This window comes from Melitaea cinxia, chromosome Z (genome assembly GCF_905220565.1).
Source record: "Melitaea cinxia chromosome Z, ilMelCinx1.1, whole genome shotgun sequence".
In the NCBI taxonomy this organism is placed as follows: domain Eukaryota; kingdom Metazoa; phylum Arthropoda; class Insecta; order Lepidoptera; family Nymphalidae; genus Melitaea; species Melitaea cinxia.
In genome coordinates, this window is record NC_059424.1 from 19,871,545 (window position 1) to 19,888,076 (window position 16,532).

The 16,532-nt window shown below is 33.2% G+C and overlaps 1 protein-coding gene across 1 annotated transcript in view; it reads right to left on the bottom strand.

The window, feature by feature from the left end:
* The window catches only part of LOC123668911, a 144,857-nt gene extending 129,749 nt beyond the window's left edge, over positions 1-15,108 (bottom strand). Inside the window, exons 1-2 of the mRNA XM_045602603.1 lie at positions 15,034-15,108; positions 6,865-6,988 (exon numbers count right to left, since the gene is read on the bottom strand). Of these exons, the coding sequence (XP_045458559.1) occupies positions 6,865-6,988; positions 15,034-15,108 (199 nt within the window). The remainder of the gene's footprint in view (positions 1-6,864; positions 6,989-15,033) is intronic.
* Positions 15,109-16,532: the final 1,424 nt, after the last annotated feature.

Consider the following 16,532-nt stretch of genomic DNA (forward strand, 5'->3'; position numbering starts at 1 on the left):
AATCTACGATATGCGTAGTAATGTTAGTACTCGTATATAGATGAGTCGCGTCACTTTTACGCGTAGCTCTTCGTTTTTATTGTTTTTCGATAAGTAACGAAATTAGATATGAAGAGATCTGACACAAAATAACAAAAATTACGACGTACGCAGCTTTTTGCTTGTAAGATAACTTTTAAACTCTGTCTGCGAAAAGCAGTTCCATCGTTCGGTAATGATTATATTAATGAATATTTAAATTAATTTTGGAAGAAAAATTATTTAGAATTTTATAACTTTTTAACTTTTATGGTCTCTAAAACAGCTAATAATAAACATCGTGGTCGCTATTACTTTGTGATGCCAAAATATTGGAAAATCAAAATAACGAATAACATGCTATGCCTCGGAGAGCACCTTAAGCCGTTGGTCATGGTTGTTATCATGTATTCCTGATTGCAATCGTTACTCATAGTAGGGAATATGTCCGCCAACCCGTATAGCAGCGTGGTGGATTAAGCTCTGATCCTTCTCCTACATGTGGAAAGAGGCCTATCCCCTGGAGCGAATACAGGCTGAAGCGAATTGTATTTTACGTCTTTATTATTTACAATGAGCAAAAAAAACTATATTTACTCCATTCAATTCTCAGTACATTTATTTGTAGACATTTTTATATTACTGTTCTAGTAGGTTCTTTTTTAAAAAACCTGGAATTAATTAATAAGATGATTAGCATAATTCATTTATCTATATACAAATAAATAAAATTGGAGTGTCTGTTTGTAACATTAAAATAATCGCTTTTTACTAAATGCATATAAATGTATACACGGTACATATACTGAAATAAAAATTTACCCAATTTTTGTCTGTCTGTCTGTTTGTTCCGGCTAATCTCTAAAACCGCTGGACGGATTTTGACGAAACTTTCACTGGCAGATAGCTGATATAGTAAGGAGTAACTTAGGCTACTTTTATTTAAGAAATTTATTCATTTTATAACACTGCAAACTGAACAATAGCTTTTCGTTAAATTCCACACGGACGAAGTCGCGGGTACAGCTAGTAACGGCATAAAATTTAATCTATACCTAAAACAGAGATTTAGATTATAATTATATAATCTTCACATTGGATTTGTTTTTACAAATAGGATTAAAAAAGGGTGGAATAAATAGTCCCAGTAAAAAAAGTTGTTAACAAACGTTAAAACCATCAAACTATACAGGTGTATTATAGAATAATTATACCTTTCTTGGGTGCAGTCGAGCAATAAATTGATGTTAATATCTCAAGCACCGCGTTTCATTACAAAGTATTGATTACTGTGAAACTAATTCAAGTTCAGCGGGAGCTTAAGCGTCTGAATTTCTGACGAGAAGTTTTTATTTAATATTTAAGTATATGGATTGTGCCTGTTGCGTTGGTGGTTGCGGGTTCGATACCCGCACATGACAAACATTTGTATTGGCCATACAGGTGTTTGCCGTGGTCTGGGTGTTTGTGCAGTCCTTGTGGGTCTCCCCACCGTGCTTCGAAGAGCACGTTAAGCCGTCGGTCCCGGTTGTTATCATCTACGCCTGATAGCGATCGTTACTCATAGTGAGGAATATATCCGCCAACTCGCATTGGAGTAGCGTGCTGGATTAAGCTTTGATCCTTCCCCAAAATGGAGAAAGAGGCCTATGCCCAGAAGTGGGATATTACAGGCTGAAGTGTATTTAAGTATAACGTTTTTAATGCCTAAATTTAAATTAGTTAAAAACTATTTTTTGACGTTCTCTTATCTTATTATATGTAGATTATTATATTTATTCACTCGATACTAGCTGCTTTGCATAGTTTTATGCGTTAGGATATGATTTAATGAGGTTTTGAAGTTCACCACTGAATTTCAGCTAGTGCTGAACTGTTATATAATATTGGTGGTAATTGACGGAGGTATCACACTGATTGGTAACGAGAAGCTCTGGTAACTAGATATTTCTTGCGCGAAAGAATATATCATCGATTAAGCATGTTGCGCGAAAAAGTCTAGAAACTGACGCTCTCACCGGCTTAGCGGTCCCATATCGCTTGAATGTCACTATTTCCTCCTTCCCTCATAGCTAGAGAGGAGAAAAAACTGATCGATGTAGTGTTTTGATAGATAGCGTATAGTAGCAAATTTGTATTCTCTCTTATTATGTTTCTAGAATCAATGGAAAAAAAATTGGTACTTTCTTCACTTACCAGATATGTCATCCAAATGAAGAAAATCCCTAAGTAGGTAAATGTCACATAAGATTATTGCTAAACTAGATTACCTCACATTGGTAAAATCGATGGTCTCAAGAAGCCTAAAGTTTGATATATATTTGATATAATAACAGAAACTAACTGCTGTAGAAGTACTTTATATTTGCATACTGAATTCTGATGATCCCACAAACTAATATATTCTCTGTGTAAAGTAATAAACTGAAAACTTTACTTTTGAGTCAGTTTTGCCATCATCGGTTAATATAGAATAACAAATATAGCTATCAGAAGCATCCAGTATTAGCTGTTCAAAATAATTCAAAAATAAACAAATAAAGAAACACGTTTATTCGGGACATCACTCGAAAACATATTAAATACTACAATTAAATGTAAATATAAATGATTTAGTAAAAAATTACAAGAACAGTGATATTACTATAGAAAACGATTAAATAAAACTCAGTAGCATCAAAAACGCACAAGTCATTAAAATATGATATTTCCTTGCCTCAAATCTGAAATTTCCAAATAAGCATTAAAAAAAAAAAAAAACTAGAAAAGTGAGAGTAGGTATTATATATTGATTTGGTTATTTCTTTAAACAATAAATAAATTTAAGGTGATTTAGAGATCTTTGTTTATTGATTATTCGGCACCGATTCAAAATTACTTAGGTATACTTCCATTAGCTTAACAACTTGGTAATTGAGGTTGAATAAAAAAAAAGTTTGTACCTTAATTTAACTGTTATATAATCCTACTTTAATCTGTTATTAAATGTTTAATCTGTTGTATAATAAAAATGTCAGAAAAAAAAACAGGCTTTGTTTGTAATACGTTATTATAGTAAAATAAATTAGCAAATAAAGCTCTACATCAAATTAAAGTAAAAAAGAGGACAGGAGAAATACAATAAAAGGAGGAAAAATAAAGTCATAAGCAAGATTGAAACATGTAGAGGGAGGGAAATAGAAAGAGCCTAATAAGCTATTAGGGAATATTTAAAAAAAAAAAAAAAAACATTTAATCTGTTATTGTGATTTTTTTGGTTGATAGTACTTGTTTGCCATACTAATTATCCAGAACTAGTGTAGACTCACAGGCTCTTTGACTTTCAAATTTGAGCGATTACAAATTTACTCGAAGTTTATTTCAAAGTGAGTAATTGCTTTGACGTTCCTTAAGGTTAAGTTCAGTGCACCACGTCTAAAGAGATTGGGTTTAAAAAAAAAAGGTAAAAGATATAGTGGTCTACCTGTGATTGATGTAGTTTGTAATTTTTTTAGTTATAACTTACAAAAACAACAAATTAATTATAGATGCTATAGTATTATTCTTTTACCTGCGACAGGATTTTTTAAACATATTTAAAAACCTTTACAAACTATAAATTTAAACTTTGTGTTTAAATTTAAAAAAAAAAATATTATTAATTTTTCCAGAATACTATAGTTGCTTTTTTATACAAATAGGTCGGCAAACCATACCTGATGCACGTAGCACATGTTGGTAAGCGATTACGGTAGGTTATAGACGCTTGCAACACCAGCAAGCGCGTTGCTGACCCAACCCTAATCCCCCTGGCTCTGGTCACCTTACTCACCACAGGAATACAACACTGCTTGAAAGCAGTATTATTTAGATGTGATCTTCTGTAAGATATTGAGCAGGATATTTCTTACTGTGCCTCAGCCAATGAATGAATAATGTTGAATTATTAACAATTAGAATTAAAAATAACGATATTATCACTATTATTATTTTATCGGGAAAGTCTATATAGGCTTGAAGTGATGATAGTATCGATAGGAACGGGGCAACCAAAAATGTTACAAAAGTCAAAAGACATACAAACAAGTTTCTTCATGATTCATATGGGTGAACTCATGGTCATAAGCTGGTAATTTATCCAAATACCCCCTTTTACATCTTTCATCTTTTTTTTCGATTCGTGCGTCTTAAAAATTTTAAGCAGAGCAAGTCCACAATTTTATGATTTTCAATAATTGTAGTCTAATCTGATGATGACCATGTGATTACGACGTAAAAAGAAATATTCTATTTTTTGTTTCTATATAATAATAATAATAATAATAATTTTATTTCAGACAAAGTCCATACAATCAACAGCAATATACAAAAATAATTAATGAATAAACAGATGGAAAAAATAAATAAATGTGTTAACATTAATTTGAAATTAAAATTATAATCTGCCAATATTAATTTTTATATACAACCAAAGAATTATTTTTTAAATTATTTAAAATACAGTTCTAAATCTACATTAATTTATTTTTAGTTTTTACCTGTAACTTCATCATCATTTACTAAGATCACTTTTAAATTAAAAAAAAAAAAAATAGTTTACACATGAAACTTTCAAAGAAGTTTAAACGAAATCGCGAACCACGCATAATTCTTAAAATACCGTTCAACCACTAATTACCTCTTTGCTACGCTCCCATATCAATTGTCGTAAACTTGAAAACGGCGCGCCTTCACGCATTAGCGAAATTGACTAAAACCGTTTGAAAAATTAATGATCATTATCTTTCAGTGTTTTTATGTCCTTTACAAAATATAATATTACTTACTTTGATCTTAGGTAAGGAAAGCGATCAAAGAGATGACGGACTTGCCTCATATTTTCAATTATAATTTTTTTTTACTCAAAATAATGTCAAGTACTAAAAAAAATTCGGTACAGTAAATTTTAGGGCAAAGTGGCTTGAGGTCCCGAGAGAGTTTAACCGGTTTTAGCTTTTATTGAAATTGGTTGATATTTATTGTTTTTACTATACCGATATAAGAGTTTGATTTGTGGTTAGGGAGTTCCTTTATTTTTAATTTTTACCAAAGACTCGATAGATATGACCAAATCAGATTATCAACTCAAATTATTGTAACAAAAGAATTAGCGCAATAAAATAAAAAAATTAACATTAGCAAATATAGAAAACGATTTATCATCATCATCATTTCAGCCTATCGCAGTCCATTACTGGACATAGACCTCCACAAGTTCGCGCCAAATATTCGCGTTCTAATTTTGAAATATTTTAAAATCGAATCATACCAATATACAATGATTGATTGGATTATTTGCGGCGATATCGTGCGTGAATTTGAACTCGGTTATCTGAATTTGATGATTCATTTTTGTATTGAATCGAATTCACTTCGACGCTAAATACATTTCAACCAAATAGATCACCTTTATAAGAGAAATACGATATGATTGATTGTAATAAAATATCAATTTTCTTTATTTATTTTATTTGGGAAACAAAAAATTATTACAAAAATCATTCAATACAGAATCTTATATATAAAATTCTCATGTCACAATGTTAGTTATATAACAGCTAAACCGATTTTTATGAAATTTTGTATGCATATTGGGTAGATCTGAGAATCGGCCAACATCTATTTTTCATACTGGATGGGGGCGGGGTAAGGGGGTTAATAATATATATGGAAAAACAACGTTTGCGGGGTCAGCTAGTAATTATATAAAAATAACATAAATTATTCAACTTAACGAAATACCAAGAAGGGTAATAATATCTGTACAATTTAAATAACATTTTTTTTACGATATAATCTAAAACATAGTCCTAATAGTCTAAGATCCAAAGTAGACATGATCTTCACTCAGCTGCTTAATGGATAAAAATTAAATAATTATCTTTAGTTGCTTTAGCCTGTAATATCCCACTGCTGAGCATAGGCTTCTTTGTAATTCGTTGCATGTAAGATTAGACGGCTTAACGTCCTCTTCGACGCACGGTGGGAAGACTCACAAAAACTACACAAACACCCAGACCACGGCAAACATCTGTATGGCAAATACAAATGTTCATCATGTGTGGGAATCGAACTCGCAACCGCCAGCGTAAGTCAGTAATGCCAGGAAAATAATAGACAAGCCAACGCTTGCCCCCTCTCTTCCCGTGGGTTTCGTAAGAGGCGATTAAGGAAGGATAATACAGTTTCACTATCACCTTTGAACTTAAAAAGCCGACCGATGGCGGGATAACCATCCAACTGCTGGTTTTGAAATACCCAGACCAAAGACGGGCAGCAGCGTTTTCGGTGCGCCAAAGTCAGTCCCGCTGTCACTAACGCGCCTGCCCAACCTGGTGACTATGGGCAAAACACATGAGTTCACGCTATTTTTGGCGCGAACTTGTGGAGGCCTGTGTCCAGGAGTGGACTGCGATAGGTTGAAATGATGATGAATGATTTCATAGAAAATAAATTATTTTGGAATCGAGTTCGAAAAAATAATTAAAGCTCATTTTCCAAGTTTAGCAGTAATATAAAAGAATGTAATTTGTAATCATGGAACCTTAATCATAAGCCTAATTAAGATAACAAAAATAAAAAAACATTAAAGATAAAAAATAAACAACAATTGATAGATATGATCGTATTAGTAAAACTGTTCTTACAATTTCTATAATACGACTTAAGTGTTTTCTTGTCCACAAAATAGATCATAAGAATACATCAAAGTGGCTAAACTATGAGCTAATATGAAACACTTAGATATACCCATTTCATTCGCACGTACAATGTTTTACTATAGAAAGAAAGAGAAAAAAATCTAAGGTGATTTATAAATCAACTTACTTGGCGTTATTTTATCGGGCTCCAAGAAGCTTTCAGACTCTGGTTCCTTCATGTCACCGTTGAGATAACGTTGTTCCACGTCAATGAAGTGACCCATTGTCACTATTGTTACGGAGAAATAAACCTGAAGGACAAAAGAATATTTTTTTTCATCTTTCCACTTTCATCTAATAAAAAATAAAGTATAAAACGATTTAACAATTATGATTACCAACAGATATATAAGTACATTCATAATCTATATAAATAAAAATGAATGTTGCTAAGCACATAACTCGAGAATGGCTCGAACGATTCGGCTATTTTTTTTTTTTTTTGTATGTCATTTAAGGCCCACGGAAGGCTTTTAATAATAAAAAAATAATAAAAATTAGTATTAACTTTTGACAGACGAAGTTTGTCCGGGCATCTAGTATATAATAAAGATAAGTCAATTAATATTAAAAAGGGGTTAAAAGGATTCAAAATATAAAAGACAAAGAAAATCACATTAGTCCAGAATTGTACAGATTCGACAAAAAATATCCTTATCGGTTCATCAAGTTGAATCTCTTTTATTTCCCTAACTGATTTAGTATTATCAAGGAAACCACGGCTAATATAAAATAATACCGCTGAGACCTTAAACTTTCATGATTTATTCGCCACGAACCATAAATCAGGAACACTCAGTCATAAATCCGTGTTAGAATCGCATCCTTATCCCGTTTTAGTAACAGATAAATATTTTCCAGTCGTTTTAATAAAAAATTACACAAAATTCTTTGCAAAGTATTTTGACAATAAATAACGTTTATAGAGGACAAGGTTTAGAGATTAGTCCACCGTGCAATTTCAGCTTAACGGTTAATACCGAGCTTATCATTTACAGACTATAAGTTTATTGGTGTAGGGTACAGCAGGAAATATTTTACTTGAAATTTTGAGAAGCCCGACTGACGTACCTCAAACTATAGAACCATAAGTACTAGACTGGACTTTTTTTACATGGGGAAAATCCATCATGGATACCCTCCGGCGCGGGGGCGCTCAAGGCTTATGTCAGACTCCTACTGACTAAAAAACCACCACATGTAAGCAGTCGTCCGCCTGGGTGGGGCGAAAAAGGGTCACGCTAGCATTCTCCACCTTGCCCCGGCGGTAGGCCCGGACGAAACCTCCGGGCCCCGGCACAATTGTGGGGGTGGCCTCGCTCACAACAAGGCCACCCCTCAGGCATGTGGGGTCGTCGGTGTCCTCCTTGCCCCGGTACGTCTGCGCCGGAGTGGTTCAGCGGAGACGTCATTTTCCCTGGCCCGCTTCGCGGCCTCCTTCTGCGTCATCACCTCTTCGCAGAAGGAGACCACCGCCTGCCACGATCTCTCACTGTCGAGCATGAATTTTACGACGCTCGGCAGTGAGAGATCCCGTCCGAGGACCGCCGAAAGCGCGCGCCGCTGCGAGTCCCACACGGCGCAAAGACTGGACTATCTCAACCTTGGAGAAGATACACTAACACTGCTCTCCAGTAGAGTGGTCTTCCCGTGCTGAGTAAGGTACCATCAGACTATCAGGTGAGCCATACGCTCGTTTACCGACGTAGTTTTATAAAACAAAAACGTACCCATAAGCTTAAAGGTTAAGATTTTGGCCTATCACCAGGCAGGCCGCATGCTCGTTTGTAACAAAAAAATTACATTAGTTTTTTTTTATAATTAATGTGACTCACCTCAACAACGGCAAAGTATTTAGACCAATAAAATTTATACAAATATTTGCTGCAAGCGAAAATCGAACTTCTGAGGATAATGAGTAAACTAAACTGGCACATAACTGGAATAATTATGCTATGAAAAAGCCACTTCACTTTAAACGTAAATATGCCTATGCTACACGCGTTAAAATTAAGTCTCAAATAGGTGAAGGGTAATTCGCCCTCCTGAATATTTAAGGACTATTACTTACTTTAATTACTTTACATGACATACATAATTATACTCTGTGGTATGATACGTGTAACTTGAATTTTGTTAAGTGTACTTAACCAGTTGACCGCGGCTAGAATCACTCGCTTAATGAGGAAATGAATTTAATGGCACTGGAATCACGGTAATTTTGGAAGTTGTAATATAAATTGATCGCTAATGAACCTCAAACTATTATATCAAATTTTGTCATTCGGGTTGGTTAGCAATTTTTTTTTTTAAATTCTAGGCTCCTTTTTTGTAAATTAATATTTCACCTATATATTCAATGATATTCAGATTTGTATGAATTAATATATGTATTTCAAATTGTGTATATCGCTGTAGATTCTTGATTTGTCCAGCTCAGGAACGTCAGGTCGTTCAATCTCCAAGAATATGGATTTCACTTATGAAACGAAATATCGCGTAGTGCAATCACACACTCTTGCTTCGTAATTTGATATCTTAAGATTTTAAACTGTAAATCGGTGCAACAATTTTCTCAGGAAACTTTCGACTAACAGGTCCTTTAAAAAAAATATTTAATTTGCAATGTATGCAAGTATGTATGTATGTATGTGTGTTTGTTAGGGTGAAATCTTGCAACTCAATTTCGATGCATGTATTTTTATCCAATTAAGCTAAATTTTTGTATACACGTTCAGTTTGAATGACAATGGCTACGCGCCTAACTAGTAACGCCATTTTTAAAAATCCGTCATATTGGATTTGGAGCAACTTAAATTCATGTTTCGAGCTATTCTCAGTAATCTCTTTTATTTGATACCCATATTGTAGGAATGCATAAAAATAACTACTGCGCCATCTTAAAGATAGTCGCAATGTTGGATTTATCCATTGTTCTGCTTATGGTAAAAATTTGACATTATTTCCATGAAAATTGAATCAAAACTTTGTCTCTAGTGAGCGAAAGATAGATTATAAGGAACATAAAGTTGTACCTTTATATAATCAATCAGGTACGTCACTGTACGCATGTATTATGACTTTACTACTGTTATACCAAATTGGTATCAGTATCGACAGCCATCTAAAATTTTAGCCGATTGGTTTTGCAGTATCCTGGTTCAAGTGTACCTTATAACAACCACAACGTTATTGATGCCTTAATCGATAGCAAGTTCATTCAAGATGTGCAGAACAGCCTTCCGTTACTTAGATTGTAGGAAGTATTTGGCACTTGAATTATATACTGAATCGAGGTGTATAACATAGTCTTGAAATAAGTATATAAAAATATGCAACTTTTATATAAGTTGCCCTTTGGTATACACAACCATACGATCCACCTGATTTCAGATACTGTAACTACATCAGGAAGATTGCAAGCGCGTTGTCGATCCTACCCTTAACCTTCCATTCAGCTGCCTTAGCACAAAACTATTTGGAAACAATATATGGCTGTGATTTTCTGTAAAGTTGAATTACCTTCTCACTCATGCTGCTCTGAAATTTCAAGCAAGACATTTTCTGCAGCGCCTTACGTTACTGATTCATGTGTATTTACAGCTGCACTAGCGCAAAATTAACGTGGAAATGTTTGTGACAGCATAACCATCAATAACACTGCTCTGTAAATGGCCTAAACTGTACCAAGTGTTTTCAATACCCTATCTATCTGATGACTCTTAAAATATAAAAACTAAAAACAAAAGCCAGTTCGGAAATATTGAATCGTTCAATAACTGACTCTAAGTACCACTGGCATCTACATTGAAGATAAGTATACATTATTAGGTATGTTTCATTGCATTTCATGCTTCAGACTGTAATATTCCACTACTGGGCATAGGCCTCTTTCTCTATGTAGGAGAAGGATCAGAGCTTAATCCACCACGCTGCTCCAATGCGGGTTGGCGGATATATTCCTCACTATGAGTAACGATCGCTATCGGGTGTACATGATAACAACCGGGACCGACCGCTTAACATGCTCTCCGAGGCACGGTGGGGTAACCCACAAGGACTGCACAAACACTCAGACCATGGCAAACACCTGTATGGTCAATACAAATGTTTGTCATGTGCGGGGATCGAACCCGCAACCGCCAGCGCAACAGGCACAATCCATGGCTGTGACCGTTGCGCCAACGCGGTGTCATTGTATTTAAGTTGCTTAAATATTGTGACAAACGCATCTTAAATTTCTTTGTGCTTTATGTACAAGTACGGAAAACTTTAAAAATTGGCGTATAACCTATAATATTTTTACCTCATTTTACAACAACTATCGAAACTAATGTCAGTGCTTTCTTGCTATTCCATTTAAATACGCGGCAGTTTATTAACCTATTGCAAGTGCAAATGGAAATAAAGGTGCTTATTCTATTAATTAAATTTTGTTGATTATTCGATTTCAACTCTGTTGTAATACCAATAAGGCTCAATTTAAATAGTATCTTGTTGAATTTTATGATGTTGGTTTCAAATGTGCTTTCAGAAACAACGATTACAAAAAAAGCAGGAGGCCTGCGAGAAGCTTGTGTAATATCCGTGATAACATTTAGACATCCTTAAAGCTATTGCTCATCGCGGCGAAGACTGGCGGACTCTTACCAGCTGTAACTCTGTAAGATGTATTCGTTCTCTGCATGTGGTATTTACATATATTTAGGGATTGGACGGAACTTCTATTTTTGATCAGTCTCCTCAGTTTGTCCAGTTTCTTATCAACTTCATTCCTTTAAAATCAGTCCATGAAAGCCATCTTGCTTAATTCATGTGCTTAATTTACTTAATGGTAAAAGGAGCCATCCAGAACCGGTTGGACTCTAGATCAAATGTTTTTTTTTTTTGTATAAATGCGAATGGGCGAAACACACGAATTCGCGCCATAACGTCTGGCGCGAACTTGACCTATGTCCAGCAGTGGACTGCGATAGACTGAAGTGATGACTGAAGTGATGAAGTGAAAACGGACAGGTAGCGTTAAGGTAACTTCTCTCAATGCTATACCAAAACGGCTGTCATATAAAAATAGTTGCTCAAGCTTGATCAGTATAAAATTATTTGGCGACAAAAGTTCCGCAAGAATAAGTCGAAATCATAAATTAGTAAACGTTTTATGTGCGAGTGTTATTTTTACATCCATTATCCCAACCTCATTTTTTCCGACAGCTAAACTCTATTAGGTCGTCGTTCTTCATTATTGTCAAACGAACCTGTGAGATGTTGTATGAGAAGTATTTTTATCTATTTTAGTAGTATTTCTCTAAGAACAAACGTTTATAAGAACTATTTGGTATTTTTCAGCAAAACTACTACTTTTTAATCTTAAAAAAAATTACGAAATTTTAAGTTTTAGTGATCGTAATTAACAATAGTGATAATTTCCGTAAAGTAATAAATATTTTTATTATTATCCTGCAACATTTCACTCATTCATTCCATTCTTTTCTATCTCCATTGCTGCTTAATCTAAAAAAGACTACTTCAAAAATTATTTTAAAAAACCACGTAATGAAATATTAATTTCAAGTTCTATTCGAGGTATAAAGAAAATTATTATTCAGGTATATATTTTTTTTATGATTTTTTTATCAATAAAAATAAAAAAAATACTTTACAAAATTATCTTTACTCGTTTATTTTATTTTCAATGATTTATAAAAATACTAGCTGACCCTGCAAACGTTGTTTTGCCATATATATTATTAGTAATCCCCCCCTTATAACTTAGGGGTATGAAAAATAGACGTTGGCCGATTCTCAGACCTACTCGATATGTACCCAAAATTTTATCCGGTCCAGCCGTTTCGAAGGAGTATTATAACATTGTGACACGAGAATTTTATATATAAGATATGATATAATAATTATAGAGTGATATAATAATAACAGCAAACTGCAATAAAATAGTCATCACTAGACTATACATTAGACACTGTATAGCTGTCATACATGATACATAAGAATCTTACGGTTTTATTGAACGTTTTGGACGTTTTTTGCTGGCTAGTGTACCCCCTCCGCAACGCCCCATAAGGAACTTCGTTCCAAAACGGAAATTCTTTTGGATTAGATAATATTAATATTTGATTAATTTTATCTTTCACGAAAATAAACTATGGTTTTCACGTTTCTATGAAATATTATATTATATTAGGAGTATTATATTATATTAAGAGATTATATTAGATTAGGATAATATATTATATTAGAAGTGCATAAGTTTGAAGGATATTTGTTACTTTTGTACGCAACTGCTGAATAGATTGTAATGAAATTCTGTACGTAAATAGCTTGTATTAAAACTCTTTTGGCTTGATATTTCTATGGGGGTCGAAAGTTTTAACTGATTATATAGGAAGCCAACACAATTTATAACGTTACCATTTTTAAACATTATAATAATTTTTCATTATACAACGCAAATATGCGCTAACTCAACACATCTTTGGAAATGCGTATTATAACGAAGAGAAAGAAAGAAAAGCACTACGTCTTAGATAAGAGAAAAATAAGTATTCTAATTATCCTATAGACCGAAATAAAAAACCAAATTTAAATTAGCATTAAATAAAAATTATCTGAAACAGACCATCATCTGTACAAATAAATAAAATTGAAGTGTCTGTCTGAGATTTCAAAATAACTGTGTTTTTCATGTGTATATATTTATTTACATGATACTAAAACATCAACAAACGATTTTAAAATGTTTGTCTGTCTTTTTTCCTTTGTTCGGACTATTCTTCGGAACGGCTGTACCGATTTTTATTGAGATTTTGGATTATGTAGAGCATTTATAGGCTACTTTTTATTCCGGAAATCTCGCAAAATCGGGATTTACGTGGTAAATAATCGCGTGCGTACCTACCTATATATGAAATAACTAAACATTTTCCTATAAAATAAGTACGATAATTTTCGCAAGCAAAAACAGTCTTTATAGCATTTTTTTTAATTGAATGAAAAATTAAAAACTTTTTAAATTTGTGTCTATATGTCTGTACATCTGCCTCTGGAACGGCTAAAATAAGATAAAATAGATCACATTACAATATATACTTTTTTTATCCCATAATTCTCATAGGATCAGGATCACGCCTTTAAAAACAATGAGTATCAAGATCTTCCACACGAACGAAGTCGCGGATACATCTAGTCTATTATAAAAAATAAGGATAAAATTAATACTAATTCTAAAATTTTGCTTTTTAATCTTTATAAAAATTTACAAGTCACAACTTAAGGACTACTTACTACTTATTTTGTATTTTTTCGACAGTATTTACCTATAAATTGTAAATATAATTAATGTAAACATCACGTGACACAAGAAATTATTTTTATGACTTATTGTTACATAGCCCATAAAAATCTTATCTCGAACGTTTAATTCGTTTTTTTTTTGTTCTAAATGTTTGAATATTTTCCAGTTTTCCGCCTGTAATATTAATGTCGAGAAGCAGAATCATTTATGACGTACCTACTTTAACGATGATGTTACGTTTTCATTTATAAAGATAAAAACATAATACTATACTTTGAAATTGAAATTTTTTATAAATGTTTTTTATTTTTTTATTTAAGTGTTTCTTTATTCTTAAAAAGATAAAAAAAAGTTTCTTGGAGGAAATTAATGGGAAAAAAAGATGAAAAAGAATAAAATCCTACTGATATTATACATTTTTTTTTAATTGATAAAAAAATATTCTGATTGCAATGAAACTTGTTACTTAGGTAGCTGGAGAACGAGAATAACCGGATGAAACGGCGAGGCGTCGCTAGTATATACACAAAAGAATTAATAATTCAATACTGAAATGTTAAACCTTAAGGGATCAAGGTTGATAGCAGCAAAAATACAACAGTATCTTTAAATTATTAATATAGCTTAAGATTAGGAAAAATAATGTTTATTTATTTATAAATAAGAAATTCAAAAATAGTTGTATTTATCAGCTCCGACCCGCGACTGGAGTTTATTCTTTAAAAACGATTATTATGTCATTTAACAATTAAAATAATATTTTAAATGAATCAAATAAAAAATAAAACTCTAAAATTAAAACACAAATCGACACTCGCTTTTCTTATCGGTAGGGTAAATGGCGGTATATACATATACCACTACGGCTGAAAGCGCCTTATAGCTTCACTCAGCGTCACTGCTATTTTATTGTTACATAGGATCTCACTTATCATAATGAAAGAGAAAAAAAATCAAAATATAAACATAGAATAAATAATTTCTTACCATTGTGTAAATCGCTGAAGCGTAGCATCCTCGGCGGAGGCTTCGCCAGCAACAGCACGACTGTATTATAGGCATCGTGGAACTGTAGAACTTGGTAACTGAAACAAAAATATATTTTTAGAGGAATATTCAAAGAGCCATATTAAGAGGCAGACACTATCAAAGATACAATGGAAAATTGCATTGTTTAGTTTTTTTATACTTATACTAGCTGAGTGCGGCCGCATACGTTGTTTTGTCATATATGTTATTAACCCCCTTAAAACTTATGGGTATGAAAAATAGATGTTGATCGATTCAGACCTACCCAATATGGACACAAAATTTCATAAAAATCGGTCTAGCCGTGTCGGAATAGTACTGTAACTAACATTGTGACAAGAGAATTTTATATATAAGATTACCAGACCTTTTTTATGATATTAATATTCTGAGAATGTTGTTATATGTTATATATGTGAATATGGGCAAAACACATGAGTTCGCGCCATTTTCGATGGTCAGTTCTAGACTCGCCATCAAATTAGAGATTATTAAGCTTAAGTTCCTAATTTGAAACATACAATGTTGAAACCAATACGCCTGAATGTTTGATAAATAAAAATGTAAAAAAAAAAGGCATGGGCACTTAAGAGCCCATGGATGTTTATGTTATATATAAAAAAAGCAGAGAATGTGTATTCAACATTAAGTTTTATAAGCTTATATAAATGTACTTTGTGGTTTCAAACGTGTTGGATTCGATATTTATTGCTTTAGTCTTATGAGGCCAGCGTCTTCTATCAAACAAATAACTTGCTCTACGACGTTAGGTTACGCGGTCGCGTCGTGTAACATATTTCCACTACGAATATTATACTCCCATTTCATGTTTAGCCGTTTATATAATGAAAGCAAATTTGTATAAATATAATAACTAAGGTAGGGCACAGGAGGAAATATGCTGTTCAGAATCTGGAGCAGTCTGGCTTGGAAAGTACCTCAACTTTACAAACGACTGCTTTGAAATAGTATTATTTTCTTGTGGTTTGTAAGGTTATCAGAGCTCCTGGCGGCATTGGGATAGGGTCGACAACGCGCTTCTGGTGTTACAGGTGTCTATAAGCTACGGTAATTGGTTACCATCAGTCGAGTCGTACGCTTGTCTACCGACCTAGTTGTATAAATTTAAATATAAAAAAAAAAAAACAGCAGAACGAAGTTCGTGGACACAGCTTGTAAATTATAAAAAAAAATCTAATTATATAAATTCATTAATGTTTTGTCAACAAAAAAGGTTAGCTTAGTAGTTGCACCTTACCTAATTGTTGTTTTAGTTCACGTAACATACTCAAAAATAAATAATCACATCCAAAATATATAGTATACTAGCTGACCTGTGCTGTGTGGCTACGGCACTAAAGAATTTAGCCACCCCCTCTCTTCCCGTGGGTGTCGTAAGAGGCGACTAAGGGATAACAAGGTTCCACAACCACCTTGGAACTTAAGAAGCCGACCGA